The 16858-nt window shown below is 48.7% G+C and overlaps 1 protein-coding gene across 2 annotated transcripts in view; it reads right to left on the bottom strand.

Annotated features, from left to right (window-relative positions):
* Nucleotides 1–4307: 4307 nt before the first annotated feature.
* The window catches only part of DDC (dopa decarboxylase), a 77880-nt gene continuing 65329 nt past the window's right edge, over nt 4308–16858 (bottom strand). For both annotated transcript variants that reach the window (XM_059170623.1, XM_059170622.1), the window contains 5 exons: nt 15325–15344; nt 12683–12781; nt 10592–10693; nt 7019–7248; nt 4308–4708 (listed from right to left, as the gene is read on the bottom strand). In XM_059170623.1, the coding sequence (XP_059026606.1) occupies nt 7048–7248; nt 10592–10693; nt 12683–12781; nt 15325–15344 (422 nt within the window). In that variant the 3' untranslated portion in view covers nt 4308–4708; nt 7019–7047. The remainder of the gene's footprint in view (nt 4709–7018; nt 7249–10591; nt 10694–12682; nt 12782–15324; nt 15345–16858) is intronic.

The following is a 16858-nucleotide window of genomic DNA, read 5'->3' as shown; positions in this document are numbered from 1 at the left end:
TTATGAGACCATGGGGCAGACGGACTGATCATTTGTCCTTGGACAAAGAAATCAAGGCCCTAGAAAGTAACCTTTCCCCACACGCCAGTAGAATTTGGTCTGCGGTTGTGAGTCCTGGCTCTGAATTTATTTCTTCAAGAGTTGGAATCATCTCTAAGTAAAACCTGTATGTTCCTAATGCATCGAGAACAGCCCCTGACATTAACATTAACATTTTTTTGGTGCAAAGAATGCCATTTAAAAATACCCAAGAATGGGTGGCTAAGTTGATTAAGTGTCTGCCATGAGCTCAGGTCATGATCTCAGGGTCCCAGATGGAGTCCCACATCAGACTCTGTGCTCTTCTCCCTCTGCTGCTCCCCTGACTTGTTCTCCCTTTCTTACTCTCTCAAATAAATAAATAAAAATATTTTTTAAAATATCCAAGGATGCCATCCATATCTTCAGCCATTTTGAAAGGTTAAGTGCACATTACCACAATGAATTGGGTACAATGCAGAGTCAAAAAATGCTTACCAATCAACAATAATACAATAATAGTAGGGGACTTTAACACTCCCCTCACTGAAATAGACAGGTCATCCAAGCAAAAGATCAGCAAGGAAATAAAGGCCTTAAACGACACACTGGACCAGATGGACATCACAGATATATTCAGAGCATTTCATCCCAAAGCAACAGAATACACATTCTTCTCTAGTGCACATGGAACATTCTCCAGAATAGATCACATCCTCGGTCCTAAATCAGGACTCAACCGGTATCAAAAGATTGGGATCATTCCCTGCATATTTTCAGACCACAATGCTCTAAAGCTAGAACTCAACCACAAAAGGAAGTTTGGAAAGAACCCAAATACATGGAGACTAAACAGTATCCTTCTAAAGAATGAATGGGTCAACCGGGAAATTAAAGAAGAATTGAAAAAAATCATGGAAACAAATGATAATGAAAATACAACGGTTCAAAATCTGTGGGACACAACAAAGGCAGTCCTGAGAGGAAAATATATAGCGGTACAAGCCTTTCTCAAGAAACAAGAAAGGTCTCAGGTACACAACCTAACCCTACACCTAAAGGAGCTGGAGAAAGAACAAGAAAGAAACCCTAAGCCCAGCAGGAGAAGAGAAATCATAAAGATCAGAGCAGAAATCAATGAAATAGAAACCAAAAAAACAATAGAACAAATCAACGAAACTAGGAGCTGGTTCTTTGAAAGAATTAATAAAATTGATAAACCCCTGGCCCGACTTATCAAAAAGAAAAGAGAAAGTACCCAAATAAATAAAATCATGAATGAAAGAGGAGAGATCACAACTAACACCAAAGAAATACAAACTATTATAAGAACATACTATGAGCAACTCTATGGCAATAAATTTGACAATCTAGAAGAAATGGATGCATTCCTAGAAACATATAAACTACCACAACTGAACCAGGAAGAAATAGAAAGCCTGAACAGACCCATAACCAGTAAGGAGATTGAAACAGTCATTAAAAATCTCCAAACAAACAAAAGCCCAGGGCCAGACGGCTTCCCGGGGGAATTCTACCAAACATTTAAAGAAGAACTAATTCCTATTCTCCTGAAACTGTTCCAAAAAATAGAAATGGAAGGAAAACTTCCAAACTCATTTTATGAAGCCAGCATCACCTTGATCCCAAAACCAGACAAGGATCCCACCAAAAAAGAGAGCTATAGACCGATATCCTTGATGAACACAGATGCGAAAATACTCAACAAAATACTAGCCAATAGGATTCAACAGTACATTAAAAAGATTATTCACCACGACCAAGTGGGATTTATTCCAGGGCTGCAAGGTTGGTTCAACATCCGCAAATCAGTCAATGTGATACAACACATCAATAAAAGAAAGAACAAGAACCATATGATACTCTCAATAGATGCTGAAAAAGCATTTGACAAAGTACAACATCCCTTCCTGATCAAAACTCTTCAAAGTGTAGGGATAGAGGGCACATACCTCAATATCATCAAAGCCATCTATGAAAAACCCACCGCAAATATCATTCTCAATGGAGAAAAACTGAAAGCTTTTCCGCTAAGGTCAGGAACACGGCAGGGATGTCCATTATCACCACTGCTATTCAACATCGTACTAGAGGTTCTAGCCTCAGCAATCAGACAACAAAAGGAAATTAAAGGCATCCAAATCGGCAAAGAAGAAGTCAAATTATCACTCTTCACAGATGATATGATACTATATGTGGAAAACCCAAAAGACTCCACTCCAAAACTGCTAGAACTTATACAGGAATTCAGTAAAGTGTCAGGATATAAAATCAATGCACAGAAATCAGTTGCATTTCTCTACACCAACAGCAAGACAGAAGAAAGAGATATTAAGGAGTCAATCCCATTTACAATTGCATCCAAAACCATAAGATACCTAGGAATAAACCTAACCAAAGAGACACAGAATCTATACTCAGAAAACTATAAAGTACTCATGAAAGAAATTGAGGAAGACACAAAGAAATGGAAAAATGTTCCATGCTCCTGGATTGGAAGAATAAATATTGTGAAAATGTCTATGCTACCTAAAGCAATCTACACATTTAATGCAATTCCTATCAAAGTACCATCCATCTTTTTCAAAGAAATGGAACAAATAATGCTAAAATTTATATGGAACCAGAAAAGACCTCGAATAGCCAAAGGGATATTGAAAAAGAAAGCCAACGTTGGTGGCATCACAATTCCGGACTTCAAGCTCTATTACAAAGCTGTCATCATCAAGACAGCATGGTACTGGCACAAAAACAGACACATAGATCAATGGAACAGAATAGAGAGCCCAGAAATAGACCCTCAAATCTATGGTCAACTAATCTTCGACAAAGCAGGAAAGAATGTCCAATGGAAAAAAGACAGCCTTTTCAATAAATGGTGCTGGGAAAATTGGACAGCCACATGCAGAAAAATGAAATTGGACCATTTCCTTACACCACACACAAAAATAGACTCAAAATGGATGAAGGACCTCAATGTACGAAAGGAATCCATCAAAATCCTTGAGGAGAACACGGGCAGCAACCTCTTCCTCTTCGACCTCTGCCGCAGCAACATCTTCCTAGGAACAACGCAAAAGGCAAGGGAAGCAAGGGAAAAAATGAACTACTGGGATTTCATCAAGATCAAAAGCTTTTGCACAGCAAAGGAAACAGTTAACAAAATCAAAAGACAACTGACAGAATGGGAGAAGATATTTGCAAACGACATATCAGATAAAGGACTAGTGTCCAGAATCTATAAAGAACTTAGCAAACTCAACACCCAAAGAACAAATAATCCAATCAAGAAATGGGCAGAGGACATGAACAGACATTTCTGCAAAGAAGACATCCAGATGGCGAACAGACACATGAAAAAGTGCTCCATATCACTCGGCATCAGGGAAATACAAATCAAAACCACAATGAGATATCACCTCACACCAGTCAGAATGGCTAAAATCAACAAGTCAGGAAATGACAGATGCTGGCGAGGATGCGGAGAAAGGGGAACCCTCCTACACTGTTGGTGGGAATGCAAGCTGGTGCAGCCACTCTGGAAAACAGCATGGAGGTTCCTCAAAATGTTGAAAATAGAACTGCCCTATGACCCAGCAATTGCACTATTGGGTATTTACCCTAAAGATACAAATGTAGTGATCCAAAGGGGCACATGCACCCGAATGTTTATAGCAGCAATGTCCACAATAGCCAAACTATGGAAAGAACCTAGATGTCCATCAACAGATGAATGGATCAAGAAGATGTGGTATATATACACAATGGAATACTATGCAGCCATCAAAAGAAATGAAATCTTGCCATTTGCGACAACATGGATGGAACTAGAGCGTGTCATGCTTAGCGAAATAAGTCAAGCAGAGAAAGACAACTATCATATGATCTCCCTGATATGAGGAAGTGGTGATGCAACATGGAGGCTTAAGTGGGTAGAAGAAGAATAAATGAAACAAGATGGGATTGGGAGGGAGACAAACCATAAGTGACTCTTAATCTCACAAAACAAACTGAGGGTTGCCGGGGGGAGGGGGTTTGGGAGAAGGGGTTGGGATTATGGACATTGGGGAGGGCATGTGATTTGGTGAGTGCTGTGAAGTGTGTAAACCTGGTGATTCACAGACCTGTACCCCTGGGGATAAAAATATATGTTTATAAAAAATAAAAAAATAAAAAAATAAAATAAAATAAAATAAAATAAATACTAGTTGTACTAACTAAAAAAAAAAAAAAAAAAAAAAAAATGCTTACCAGGCACAGTCACCACGTCACTGCAAATAGTTTATTAAGCATTGAGCCACATGCCAGAACAATTTAAAGACCACGGGTATAATCTCAAGTCCCATGATCCTAGATCCCATAATACACTTAGGAAAATATCTCAGTAAAATATCTCCCACCACTGACGACTTAAAGAGTGTGAAAACCTATGATTTCTTAATCAACAAAAGTCACAGTTGAATAATGAATAAAAGCTACATGCACCGGGATTGTAGTGAGTCACGTTTTTTCATTGGTAAGAGAGTGAACAGATAGAATCACGAGCTTCTGGAGAACTTCACAGAAAGAAGGGTGAGGTCACATGCAGGCTTGGGTCCTCGGAGCCTGAATAATGTCTATTGCCTCCTCTTTCCAGTGTTCAGATAGACTTCTTTTCATCTTCTGATCTCTACAGGGAAAACATATATGTCAACATATGGCTACATTCAAAAAAATTAAAGAATCAGTATTTTGTATACTTCTCATTAGAATGCAGAAGAAGAATATGTTATTTCTCCAGTGAGCTGGAGGGAACTGTGCATCATAGACGGATATGAACTGTGAGCCACGAGATTGAGAGGCTGGCCTGGCTTCTCTTGGACACATGTTACCAATGCCAGCCAGCATCTGTGCCAGATTCTACCCTCCATGAAATGGGGGTAGTTCCTTCTCTCTCTTGGAGTTATGACCATGTGGATTTGGTAGGATAATCTCAAGCAAGCACAAATAAAGCCCTTGTACTCAGGTTTTCATTGCAAATTAACCTGGCCCCCCAAAGTACATGTGTTATGATTCATTGTTATATTTTTTAAAAATTTAATCCCATTTACAGTTTGTTTTGTTTCTTTTTTAAGAGAGAGAGGGGGCAGGAGCGGTAGGGGTGGGACACAGGGAAAGGGAGAGAGAGAATCTTAAGCAGGCTCCACGTCCAGCACAGAGCCTAAAAGCATATATATGAACATATAGCTGTATTTAAAAAAAATTAAAGAATCAGTATTTTATATACCTGTCATTAGAACACAGAGAAGGACTATGCACAATGCTGAGATCAGGACCTGCCCCCAAATCCAGAGTCAGACACTTAACCAACTGAGCCACTAAGGCGCCCCCCATTTGTATCTTTTGAATTGATAACATGTATGACTTCACAGTCATTGTGACCTTAAAAAAAAAAAAAAAGATTTTATTTATGTATATGAGAGTGAGAGAACACAAGCAGGGGGAGAGGCAGAGGGAGAGGAAGAAGCAGACTCCCCAGCTAAGCAGGGAGCCAAAAACGGGGTTTTATCCCAGGACAAGATCATGACCTAAGCCTCCCAGGTGCCCTCTGTCAGGAATGAGACTTTGTTTCCACTCACCTTTCAGAACTACAGATACTCTGTTGTTAGGGACACAGGGGAATAAAGATCCTGATATGATACATTGTGGTGAGCTTTGTGGAAACATAGGGCCATAAAAATATTAACCAGGAGTGTTTGCCTGAGATGGTTTTGTTTTGTATAAATCTTTTTTTTAAAAGATTTTATTTATTTATTTGACAGAAAGATAGATCCCAAGTAGGCAAAGAGGCAGGCAGAGAGAGAGAGAGAGGGAAGCAGGCTCCCTGCTGAGCAGAGAGCCCAATACGGGGCTCGATCCCAGGACCCGGGATCACGACCTGAGCCGAAGGCAGAGGCTTAACCCTCTGAGCGACCCAGGTGCCCCTGTTTTGTATAAATCTTACAGCACTTATGCAAACCCCCTGCCCCACACACAGGTGTAGACATTCTTATCTTAGAGCAAAGGAAATATGTGAAACTATGCTCTCTCTCCAGCACCTTTCAGAGAGCTCAAGCTAGACGTCTGGAGTGGCTCTGGGAAGGCTGGGCCCCTTTAAGAGAGCTCCTTGTCATACCAGGAAAAGGATCTGGTATTTCTGCACAGGCTTTGACAGAGAAGTTGCATCTTGGACCTCACAGCTGGGAGCCATATATGAAATGTGATCTTTAACTCTTGATTTTTTTAGCATTACTTCCTATATTCAGAGTGAAAATTTAGAGCAAACAAGATAAAAATTTATGCAATCAATAAAATAAATTACATAATACACTTAGGTTCCACATCCGCCATGGGTCATAGTAAATGGGTAACAGGGAAGCGAGGGGAGAGAGAAAAAGAGAAGCATAAATCATCAGTCACGTCAAATTCCCTTTGTAATGTTTAATGTTCATTTATCTGCCATTGTCCAGTTTAATATAAATGTTTGTGATACTAGTAAGTAGTGTCCATCAACATGGAAGAAATCTGACGGGAAATTGGAAAGAGGATTGATAGTCTCATATAAAAGCAAACAAAGTGGGGCGCCTGGGTGGCTCAGTTGGTTGAGCTTCTGCTTTCGGTTCAGGTCATGATGGCATCGGGGGGAGTCCTGGGATCCCGTCCTGAGTCAGGATCAGGCCTCTGATTCCATCTGAACCAGACTGAACCAGGACTCTGATTCTCAATCGCCCTCTGCCCCCTGCTCCTGATCTCTCTCTCGCTCTCTTAAATGAGTAAATGAAATATTGGAAGGAAGGAGGGAAGGAAGGAAGAAAGAAAGAAAGAGAAAGAAAATATTCAGAGCAGAAACACATCTCAGTTCCTAAAGGATCATAGCAGGGTGCGGATCCTTCCTCTGGAAAAGGAGGTAGAGGAAATCCGGGCCAGCAGCGTGGAGTGGCAGAGCTGGGGGACGGCTTACTGGCAGCACCTTCCCTGCGGCTCGGGCTTCTAGTCCCTCTGGGCTCTCAGCAGGTCGGTGGTCAGCTGTCTGATGTGCTCCCAGCTCTGCTGCACGTGGGTGAGCTCCACAAAGCGGGAGCAGATGGCAAATCGCAGCACGAACTTGTCTCTGAGGTGACAGGGGACCAGGTGGATTTTCTTGGCACTGTTGATCCTTTCCAGAAGGTCCTCGTTCAGTTTGTTGGACCCCTGCAGAGATGGACAGAGGGGCCATGCTGAGGTCCCTGAGGACTTGGACTTCAATGGGTCACCAAGGAAGGCCAGCCTTTGGCAATACCGCTCTGCATCCGTGAGAGAGGCCACTGCACCCTTGGCCCTTCTTTTACCAGGGTAAGGAATTCAGCTCAAGGGGACTGATGTGGCCGTGAAAGACTCTAGCTTCCACTACAAGACAGGTTCTTCAGGGTTGAATTACTATCCAAAGGTGACTGTTTCACGGACCAGCCTTTTCAAGAAAAATGGAGTTTCCTAGGCATGTGATGAGCTTCAGCTACATCCACATGTTGATGAGCTTAAACGGTAGAACTAAGGCTTCAAGCGGCACCAGTGAGGGGTCCCACCGAAACATATAGAAGAAATCTCAGCAACACAGAACCGGAGCACAGTCAACGTAGAGTCTGGGAAAACTGCCCAGGAACTAGAGGGCTAAGGGGATATTGGTGGGCGGGGGTGGTCCCCATCTAGGAAGGAGCAGCCCCTGCTTCCTGGGCCAGGCAGCGGACACTGAGGCCAGGGGGGGGGTTCCCTTCCCCTGCTGGGTGCCGCTGCCCCCGCAGCCCCTCTCCCATTCCTGCGTCCTCCCCGCCAGCTCCTGTCAACTTTCTTCTCTTTCCAGGCAGCACCTGCAGGGCCCTAAGCCCCATCATCAAACGTAAAAGGGGGGAAGGGAGTGGGCCTCTCATCCCCGGTCTGTGGCCCTCCCAGGGCTCTCTCATTTGCCTTCTCACTCTGTCTTGAGAACTGAGAAGCAGGAAGGACAGTGGGAGGAGGAGTCCAGTCCCGCTCCAACACCCGCCAGACACTGAGGACTGGCCTGTGGACCCGTGCAGACCCTCCCAGCTGCTGGCTGCGGGCCTCGGTGGGGCTCCTGCTGGCATCCCGTGGAGAGGCACTGGGACAACTGGCAGTTCAGAAGCCCTTGATGTGCCCGGGTCTAGACAAAGCCTGTCCTATTGGAGGATGAGGCTAGAGACGGAAGGACATATGAGACAAAGCAGCAGGATTTTTACCAGGAAGACTCAGCAGAAATTAAAGACTCAGAAGAAATTAAAACAGAAATTAACAGAAGAAATTTAACAGAAATGAAAAACACATTATTTAGGAAAATGTGCTTCCCATTTTCAAATGGATTAGGCAAGGTATGTCTTCTCTTAAATATGGTAAGACACCAAGCATGGAGAAGACCTAAGAGAAGAAGGAGTGGGGAGGGTCAGGAGGTGCCGGAGGAAGAGAGGAAGGAGGGGAGGGGGAGGGGCGGACCAGCAGAAGGAGGGGGAGGGGAGGAAGAGGAAGTGGGGAGAAGAAGGGGGGAGGGAAAGAAAGAAGAGGAGGGGGAGGGGAAGAAGGGGGAGTGGAGGGGGAGGGCAGGAAGGAGAGAAGAGGGAGGTCGGGGAGGGGAGGGGAATCACACTATGTATCTGAATCTTCGGATGCAGTAGAGGACTTGAAATCCACACCGGGGCAGCACAGCACAGGCAGGTAAGGAGGAGCCCATAGACGTGAGGATGGAAACATGAACCATGTGCCCAAACAACAAGCTTCCTGGAGAAGAAACCGGATCAGTGGAATGGAAGGAACACACAGATGCACAGAGGGACACTTCTGCTGGCTGCGAAGCGTCCGTGGCTTCTGGAATGGGGCGACGCGCTGTGCCACCCGGGAGAAAAGGGGTCAGGACCACACGCAGGTGGGTTTGGGGGTCATAGAGCCCGACAGCAGATTGGGGGCACCCAAGGATGGCATTGGGGGCTCTGCTCTGGGGGAGGTGACGGCTGCCCGACCCCACACTTAGGTTAAACTCACCACGTGTGCCGCTGACCCTTGCAGACACCGGTAGGAACTGCACAGGTCCACTTACACGTGGATTTTTTTCAATAAATCCAGCGCGACACAGCCGATGTATTTTCTCTTCCTTGTGATTCTCGTCCTAACATTTTCTCTTCTCTGGCTCGCTTTAAGGTAAGCCGCAGAGTATAATCCACACAGCATACAAAATAGGGGACCCCCTCCCTGTGCTTTGGGCAAGGCTGCTGGTCAGCCGTAGGCTGTTGGAGGTTCAGTCTGACGGGAGTTGAAATTATACACAGATTTCCAGCTTTGTGGGGGTAGTCAGCGCCTCTCATCTCCTAACTGTTCTTTGAATGGACAAGGTGTGTGGTGTGTGGATTACATCCCAATAAAACTGTGAAAAATAAAAAATAGAAGTCCGTCCAGAACACTGGCAGTCAAAACAAAACAAAACGTCTTCTCCATGGCAAAGGCATCAAAGCATGCCCCCTAAACACTGACGTCAGCTGACCTACAGCCAGTGGCCACTCTGGGGACGCAGCCGCTGGGACGCCAATGCTCTGAGGCTTCCCCCATGCCCTACCACGACAGAAGGGTCCCCTGCACATGGGCAGGCCCCACCACTGTGCACTCTGCACAGAGCTCACAACCCCCTCACTGAGCCCTGCACAGGAACATGAGCTTCCCACTCTCTCTGTAGAGCCCAGGCTTTCTCACGACTGGTTCTCATTACCACCTTGAAGCTCCAAGGACCAGCGAGGGGGAGGATATGGTAAGCGGATGACAGCACCTTGACCATGCAGCGGGGGTCCCCTCCCTCCTCCTGATGGCCTCCACGCACGTGAACAAGGAAGCCAATGGAACGGAAGGCACAGCCAGCTTGAGAGCCTGGGCAGGTGAGGCTCCCAGCCAGTCTCCCTTGTACAAAATAGAATAGTATGGCACCTGTCGGTTCAGCGCCTTTCCGAGACGTCTCAGAAATGTAGTTGTGATTCCCAGCAGAGATGGCCTGTGCCCTTCGCCCTCTGGGCCAGCTTCCCCCAATGCAGTGAGCACCCTCTTCATCAGGCAGCAGGCCTGCAGAGTGCCACAGACCAGCATTTCTCAAATCCCTGCGTGCACCTGGCAACCTGGAGGGGCTCCGTAAGATGCCAGATTGGCAGGTCTGGGCTGGGGCCTGGAGCTGAGCTGGGACAGAGCCCGCACACAGGTTAGTGCTCAGAGCATTCCAGGGACAGAGATGCGTGCGTGGAGGAAGTGGAGAGCATTCGAGGGCCAAGGGTCTACACGAGCGAGAAGTCTCAGTCTGATTGAGGAGGGGCGGACAGCTCCTGGAGGAAGGTGCCCAGGGCTCTGCAGGCACTCAGGCTGGGTCAGGGCCAGGAGGGTGAACCCCAGATGGGAAAACGCATGCTGACGTCTCTGGTTGCTGGGGACCTAGCATGCCAGTTAGGAGATGGAGGTGATGAGTGATCTCTCCTCTGTCACCATCAAAGAGAATGAAGACTGAAGTAGACACACATACCTTTAGCCGAAAACAGACCAGCCCCAGAGTGACTTCTGCACAGATTTCAAAGCGGGGATCCTGGCGCACCAAACACTCAAACTCGCGAGCCAGCCGGACGTGCTGGAAAGGGAAGAGCATCTGTCTCAGTTTCTGGACAGTACTCGGCTCCGGACTCAGCCACCTGAAAACCTTCCTAGACGACACACCACTGATTCATGTACACTCACTTAGCCATTTTTCTCAATTGTGAATGTGACCCAGCAGCCAGCCGTCCCCACACAGGCTGGGAAGAAGCTCGCTACCCTGACAGAAGGACTAGTGTCTTCAGAGAAACACCTACTGGGCGCCTGGGGGGCTCAGTTGGAGAAGTGTCTGCCTTTGACTCGGGTCATGATCCCAGCGCCCTGGGATGGAGTCCCGAGTCGGGTTCCCTGCTCTGCAGGCAGCCTGCTTCTCTCTCTGTCCCTCCCTTCGTCATTCTCTCAATCAAATAAATAAATAATCTTTATCAAAAAAGGGAAGGAAAGAGAAACACCAACTAATACGTTCTTCTGTTTGGGGGACTTTTAATCCCACCAAACAATTGGTTAGAATTTCAGAAGGAACATCGTGATGGGTATTTAAGCATGTGAGTTAAGAGACAGTGACCCCAGCACTGTCACCATGCTGTCCCCACACAGCCCACGGCAAGTGACACCACGGTTGTACCCACTCTGCAGATAAGGAAACTAAGGGGGTGATTCACCGAATCTCTGGCTTCTGTGGGGCTCTGGCTGGTTGTCACCAAGGGATGAGAGTGACAGTCCCCGCCACATTCAACTAATGCCTTCCTCTCACTGAATTCACCACCTTATTTGACAACTAGGTGTTCACGGATCCCCAAAGGGGTTTCGAACAGTCTGTGCACAGAGAACAAGCCTGCCACGGTCTGTGCACCTGTTGCTCATACCCGCCCCCCCTCCCGGGACCGGCTTGGTGCTCTCATGACAGTGCTCAGGGACTCGAGAGCAGCCCCAAGTGTCCAGTGTCCTTGGGACTGAAGCCTCCCGCACTTGTGCTGCTCCCAGGCACAGCATAAATCTATGACCACTAGAGGGCACCAAAGACTAGCATTGGCAGGTGTCGCCCCACTTCCACACCTGGGACACCTGCCTAGGGACAGGCTTTGACCATCCCTCCCTCTCTGTAAGCCAGATGGGAGTCTGCTCAGAGCAGGCATGGAGTGTTTTTACAGGACGCAGCCGAATCACACCCAGTGGCCCCGGAGCTTAAAGCTGGAGTCATCTGGAGAGAGAAACCGTTTCTCTTCCTTCCCCACAGAAGCGGAATCCTCATCATATTTGAGAACATGTTCTCATAATCTCCATACACTTTCCCCGAAGATACCACAGGTTCCCTGCCCCCATGAAGCCCAAGGACCTCTGTCCATCAGGACAGCACCATGGCTGAGGAAGGAGGCCAGCACGGCAGAAATCAGCTGAAATCAGTAGCCGTCTGTAGCCGGCTAAATGGGTGGTCCTTGGCAGGGGGGGAGGGTGTCCCCAGCTCATCCTCTGGCCTCAGTTTCCTCGATTGCTAAAGAAATAAAAGGCAGGGTGATGGGGCTTGAAGTCGACCAGCGGTTCTCACTTTGTAGTGCTCATCACAGCCGTGTGGTTCATTTATTCAGACAGAGGTTGCTGGGACACCACTCTCCCCAGGAAGGTCCAAGGTCATGCGTGCGCTGCTGCTCGGGGGGTGCATAGAGCGCCCCCAGGCTAGAGGCCATCCATCCCCAGCAGCTCCAAGACTCCTGTGCTAGCTGTCTGGGAACCAGACATCCTGAACTCTCGCCACTGCCCAGCCACCGTTGCCTGACCCTGCTGGGGGACCGACCATGGGGACCGGCCGTGGGGAGCATTCCCTTTGCAATCCCCTGGACCTGACAGCCATCATCTTCATGAAAGTGTCCAGAAGGTCCGTAATCATGCACTGACTGTCTTCTAAAGATCCTAACCTCAGTAGGCCAAACTAACTATCAGATATTTGCTTCTTCAGACATCTTCCTTTGTTTCTGCAGTCTCCAAAGCTTCCCAATATGACCCAGATACATAAAGAAAGCACCATCACCTTGCGGATATAGGCCTGCAGTCCCTTGACTCCGTACATCCTAAAAACAAACCACATCTTCAGAGAGCGAAACCTCCGGCCCAGAGGCAACTGCCAGTGCTGAAAGAGAACAGAAAACATTGCATCAGGGAGCAAAGTGCCGAGAGCTTTCCTCAGGCCCAGGAGGCACCTGCTTCTCTCGAGTCAGCTCACTCCCTGGAGGTGCCCTGGCCAGCCGCCACGTGCCACTGTGGATGGGAAAGCTGACGATGGGGTGAGCAGAGTCTGCAGCTAGAGTCTTTGCAAGGCAACAAGACAGATGAGGATGGAAGACTCTGTTACTGGGGAGGCGCCGTGTTCACAGAGCAAATGTTTGTGGGGTGTGCGCTGGATGGAGCTCACCACCTAGCAGGGCCACAAGAGGGTTCCTTGCTGGCCACTCCATCTGCGGGAAGGAGGAAGGTAGGAAGCCAAAACCCACACCTCCTGCCCAGTGTGGTCCCTGTGATATCCCGGCACCCCTTCCCAGAGCAACAGAGATTCTCTGCCTGCCTGCCAGCTGCCACAGAATGACCTGCAAGACGGTCACTAGAAAGTGCAGCCCCAATGTGCTGGTCCTCAAACGAGGTCTCCTTAGTTTGTCCTCAGTTCGCAGCAGGTCAGCACTCCTCCGGCTGTGGGGCTCTCCGATGGTTATAAATGTACTAAGGCCAGCAAGAAGGGACCCAGAAGGGAGGCAGGGTGATGGGGCCGTCTGGGACCACAGAGCAGGGACACTTCATTGTGACTCTCCAAATAGTCACATTCTGGCGTTTACAAGGAAGATGCCAAAGGCAGCTCAGGCTTCCTCTCTGTTCCCTGGACCTTCCCTTGTGGGGTGGAGCTTCCAGATGGGCCTGGGGGATGCGGGGCTCCAGGGGGGAGGGGGGCACAGACTGGACCTTCCCGTAGTGCACGCGTATCTGTGAAATGGGTTTAATGATGCTCACTTTGTCCAAGACCAGGTATGTTGAAGGCAAATGGCATTACCTTTCCATCTTCGGCCTGCGTTCGTGAGCAGACAGGATGTAAAACCCCTTGGCAAGGTGTTCCCAGCTCCCTCCTCTTGGTGCTGACTGTCCTCATGTCCCTCTCCTTTGACTGTCCCTTTGACTGTCCACAGCCCTGCCAAGGGGCTGCTTACCCTTTGCATCCTACACTTCCCGAACTATCCTGGTAGACGGCCCAGAATCCCAGGGTCTCCTCCATAGCCTGGAGGCTGTGACCCCCTCAGACTGGGGCTTCCAATGTCTTTGAACAAAATGATGATGTTCTATGATATTCTCTCTCTTCGTCTGCTGAGCCCAACACTCCCTTGTCAAGGAAGCGCCTGGGTTCCATGGCATTTGTCCAGAATTCATTCTAAAGGAAGAAACCTTAAAAGAGCTCCAGAGCATGTCGAAAAGGAAAGACGTCCCTACATTCCAGCTAAGATAGTAGTAAGCCTGGTCAGGGGACCTGTAGGGCTGTGGCACAGGGAGAGGGTCAGGTGGGAGGTAGGTGACACTTGTGCCTGTGATAAGGGGATGAAAGGAACAACACTCATAGTGTGAGACTGGTGCCCCAGGCCCTTTGCATGGCCAGGGCCCAGACACAGGCTCCCACACTCCGGCTCTGTGTGTCCTTTCCTGGCGGGAATGCCCTGCATTTGTCCCATGTGACCTCTCCTACTTTGTGGAGATGCTTTTCTAAGGACTAACTTAAGTGCATCAGTTTTTAGAAGACTCTAGGCTCCAAAATAATCCCCCGTCCTTCTAATCTGATCCTCTGTAAATTTCATCTGTTTATTCATTACGCGTGAAACATCTGCTGAGAATGCCCCTGTGCCTTCCCCTGCCTCCTGCTGGGGGTTGCAGTAGCACAGGATGCACATTTATCCAGGAGGACCTCCTGTGCCTGGCAAACATCAGTGAGGGTCGGCTGCTGCCCAGACGCAGGTCCTTCAGGATCAGCAGGTGGACCCACTGAAAACTGTCCACACATGACATATAATTCGTGAGATGGCAGCACACGACGCCTGGGACTTCGTTATCACAGGGCATTAGAAATGGCATAAGGAAAAGCTGGACTACCAAGGGCTAGCTGAGGACTTGGGACATTTTCCCTCAGGTCAGAAAGAGCCACTAGAAAGGAAGCAACACAATGGAGATCTGTCCCAGAACAGCAGCTCCCAGTGGTGTGCAGAACGGTTGTCCTGGTGTGTGTGGCCATCTGTGCCCTGTCTCCCCGCTAGCCTTGGGGTCTGGGAGGGAGGAAGGGGGCCTTGCTCATCTGTGAGAAGCTCAGTGCAGCACATAGCTCCTGGCTGAGAAAGGAGGCTGGCCGTCAGGATGGTGCCGTCCTCATGGGGAGACTGAATGCAGAGTTTCCTACCTCTTGCTGGAGGGGCAGGCAAGATCATTTCCTCCTAACCCAAGACCTGGAGCCGGTGGGCTGAGCAGAGCTGTCCACCTCCTGGCTTGTTTTGCTAGTTAGGACCCAGGGAGAGGGTGTCCTCTAGCATGACTCTGATCCTGAGCACAACTGGGGACAGCAGAAGTGACAGCCCATGACAACACCCAACACTGGGTTCGCATTTTCCATTACCTGAGACCTGGACTCAGCAAGAGATATCTTCCACTTACCCTATAGTCGGTGATAAGCCCTGGAAAAGAGAAACAAACAAGCAAAAAAAGCCATTAGACACTTTGGTTGATTACATGCCCCATCCTTCTCATTTTCAAGATACATTTCTTGTGTCTCATCCGTCATCTCTTGCACCAGACGTGAGACCACGGAGGGCTGGGCTGTGTGTGCTCTGTGGCACTTTCCATGGTGACAGATCCAAGGGGCTTTCCAGAGGGCAGGGTGCCCAGAACAAATTGGAAATGCTGGGGTACGAGTGGATTCCCATTCCTTCACTCTCTCTGCTTCTGTCAGCACAAAACCCAAGCTTTCTTCTCTTGCCCAGTAGTACTTTGGCTCTCAGATCTGTAGAGCCTTCATCGCACGCTAGTTCATGCACAGGGAGGTGGGTTTGTGGTCTACAGAATGATTAGATCATAAGACACGAATCAGACCTGTGATGCGTGTTCATGTCTGTATGCCTGGACCTTAGTCCAGAGTTTGGCACAGAGCAGATGCTGGTGAGTCACCATTGGATTCATGCCTTCATCCTGAATTCAAATGGCTTCAGATGTCTGGCTTGTCATCAGTCTCCCCTTGTGCGTAAAGCTCCAGAGCCAAGGACCTAGTCAGGGGCAGGACTCCAGCAAAGAGTCTCGGATGGGCGTTGCTGCTCAGTGGTCTTAGGTCAGCGATCAGCTGGGAATTATGAACCTGAGCGGCAGTCCTGTGTTTTGCACATCCGATCCCCCAGTGCAGGTCCAGACGAGGCATGCTGGGGCTCATTGGTGTCTCCCTTTCCCCAAGGAAGAGCCATGGTGGCTGGCCATCGCAGGGCTGCCGCCGCCCCAGAGGGCAGGTGGGACAGCCATCCTCCAAATGCCGTCACCGTGCCCTCGCACACGCCTCCTCCCCGCTCCGCGGAGCGGTGTACCTTACATTTCCAAGGGATCTAAAGTTGTCAAACAAACATCGACAGCAGGGGCACCCGGCAGGGGCGCGTAGATGCACAGAATAGCAAACACCTATGTGGCATGTATGAGCACTCGGCAACAGCCTGTTAGAAACGCAGATGACCTCGTGGGTGAAGACGTCCTGGGTGAAGGCAAACCTGTGACCCTCCTGTCTAGTTCACGTCCCTGCACCATCGCCACAGCCACGAGCCATGCGGGGCCGTTTACACTGAATCAAAACGAAATAAACTCAAACGCAGAGTTCTTCGGTCAGCCTAGCCACGTTTTGAGGGCTGACGAACCACGTGAGGCTAGTGGCCGCCACACAGACAGAGCAGGACAGAGGACATTTCCTTCTTCAGGGACGACTCCACCCGACGCAGCACTAGAGCGCGAAGTGGGTTTCCGATGCAGAAGCTTCTGTGGCTAAACACCAAGGTGAGTGAGAGAAGGAGCCTACTTCTCGGTGGCCCTGTGTCTTTAAGGACCCGCTGAAGACCGGGTCCGGCTAGGAGCTGCCCTGACATGGGTCTGCTGTGAACACGAGGAATGCAAGACCCTGTGCCAACAGTGTCCTACGACCGCAGCTGTCCTCACGGAG

This window comes from Mustela lutreola, chromosome 4, assembly GCF_030435805.1.
Source record: "Mustela lutreola isolate mMusLut2 chromosome 4, mMusLut2.pri, whole genome shotgun sequence".
Taxonomy (NCBI): domain Eukaryota; kingdom Metazoa; phylum Chordata; class Mammalia; order Carnivora; family Mustelidae; genus Mustela; species Mustela lutreola.
This window is presented reverse-complemented; position numbering and strand designations above follow the sequence as displayed.